Raw genomic sequence first — 1,559 nt, 5'->3', positions numbered from 1 at the left:
GGACCCCCCAGTCCAGCCTGGTGTGGTTTTTGTCCCCAGGTTGTCATCAACACCATGTGTGGACGCGGCATACAGGCCATGGGCTACGTGGAAGCCAGTGCGGTCATCTACACCCATGGCTGCATCGACAGCCTGGTCAACTGGATCAACAGCAACCTCTTCCTGCTGGGAGGCATCGCGCTGGGGCTGGCGGCCCCACAGGTACTGCGCGGGGAGAAGGGACATTTGGGTCACCTTAATGACGTGTCACATCATTAAGCCTCAGGGAGGCAGGGTCTGGGGTGGTGGGATGTTGATCTCGCCAGGAGCCGTATCACCCACTTGTGGGACAGTGGGGTGATGTCCTCCTGTCCCTCCTGTCTTCTTCCTCTTCCTCTTGCCCTCCTGTCGTCCTGTTCCTCTTCCTCTTATCCTCCTGTCTCCCTTTTCCTCTCCTTTTCCCCTCCTCCTCCTGTCCTGCAGCTGGTGGGCATCCTGCTGGCTCAGATCCTCATCAACCAGATCAGAGACCAGATCAAGCTGCAGCTCTACAACCAGCAGCACCGGGCAGACCCCTCGTACTGACCCCGCTGCATCGTGGTGCCTGTCCCTGCCGAGACCTCCATGGTGACCTTCCAAACCCCAGATCCATAGGAAGAGCTGAAGGGACTTTGCAGGAGAAGGGGGAGGTTGGAGCGGGATCCATGCACTGTGACCGGGCTTGGCCAGGACGTGCCATGCTGCCGTGCCCTGTTTAGGGACCAAACTGCTGTTTGTCTGTCCGTCCATCCTGGGGGGTCCCAGCTGGTGTGCAGGTTGTGCCCAAAGCACTGGGACGTGCTTCCCATCTCCTCTTGTGCTGGAGATGGGCATTTGTCCATCCGTTCATCCACGCAGTGAGCTGCCTTCACCCGGGCCAGTGCTGGCGCCAGAACTGGGGACGTTCTTCCCAGAGCTGGTGCCACAAACCCCACTGGCACCCTCTGGGTGACCCATGGGACAGCCGAGGGCTTCGCTTGTGCTGGGAGCAGGAGCCATCACCAGCGTGTCCGCCTGGAAGAGAGAGGAAGTGGAGGAAGAGGAGGGTGTCCTGCCCAGTGCTGACCCATGGGTGTTCCCTTAGCCGAGGGCTGGGGTCCCATCTCTGCCCCTGGGGAGCTCAAACCCTTCTACAGGGTGTTGGGCCCTGTGTGGAAGAGGGAATAAAGAGACGAGGCTGGACCCTGCCGTCTCTGCCAGGCTCCGTGTGGTGGTGACAGGGACAACGGCATGGTGGGGACACACCGCGGCACTGGGACTGGTCCTTCCCATGCAGTGCTCCCGTCATCTCAACAGCGTTATGGCTGCAGCACCCCAGAAAGCAGGGGGAGAAGGGGGCGCGGGGCAGCACAGCCAGGTAGCAGACCTCAGAGAACCCCCGCTGCTCCTGGGAGCCCTCACACCGTGTGCGAGCAGCTTTTTGCCTCTTCAGTTCTTTCCCTCCTCCTCGGGCTGGGTGGTCCCGCCGCGGAGGGAGTCGGGATATCGGGATGCGGCCGGGAGCAGCCAAGTGCTGGCTCCCGCCCCGCCGCCGCGCCCCC

General features: G+C 62.0%; 1 protein-coding gene across 1 annotated transcript in view; it reads left to right on the top strand.

Annotated features, from left to right (window-relative positions):
- Positions 1 to 564, top strand: part of TSPAN33 (tetraspanin 33) — a gene marked incomplete at its 5' end in the record, with an annotated part of 1,733 nt that extends 1,169 nt beyond the window's left edge. The window contains 2 exons of the mRNA XM_010016531.1: positions 40 to 201; positions 463 to 564. Coding sequence (XP_010014833.1) covers positions 40 to 201; positions 463 to 564 — 264 coding nt within the window. The remainder of the gene's footprint in view (positions 1 to 39; positions 202 to 462) is intronic.
- Positions 565 to 1,559: the final 995 nt, after the last annotated feature.

The sequence above is a fragment of the Nestor notabilis genome, unplaced genomic scaffold (assembly GCF_000696875.1).
Source record: "Nestor notabilis isolate BGI_N333 unplaced genomic scaffold, ASM69687v1 scaffold22006, whole genome shotgun sequence".
NCBI classification, from domain to species: Eukaryota; Metazoa; Chordata; class Aves; order Psittaciformes; family Psittacidae; genus Nestor; species Nestor notabilis.
The sequence above is the reverse complement of the archived record's forward strand: the minus strand, read 5'-3'. Positions and strand labels throughout refer to the sequence as shown.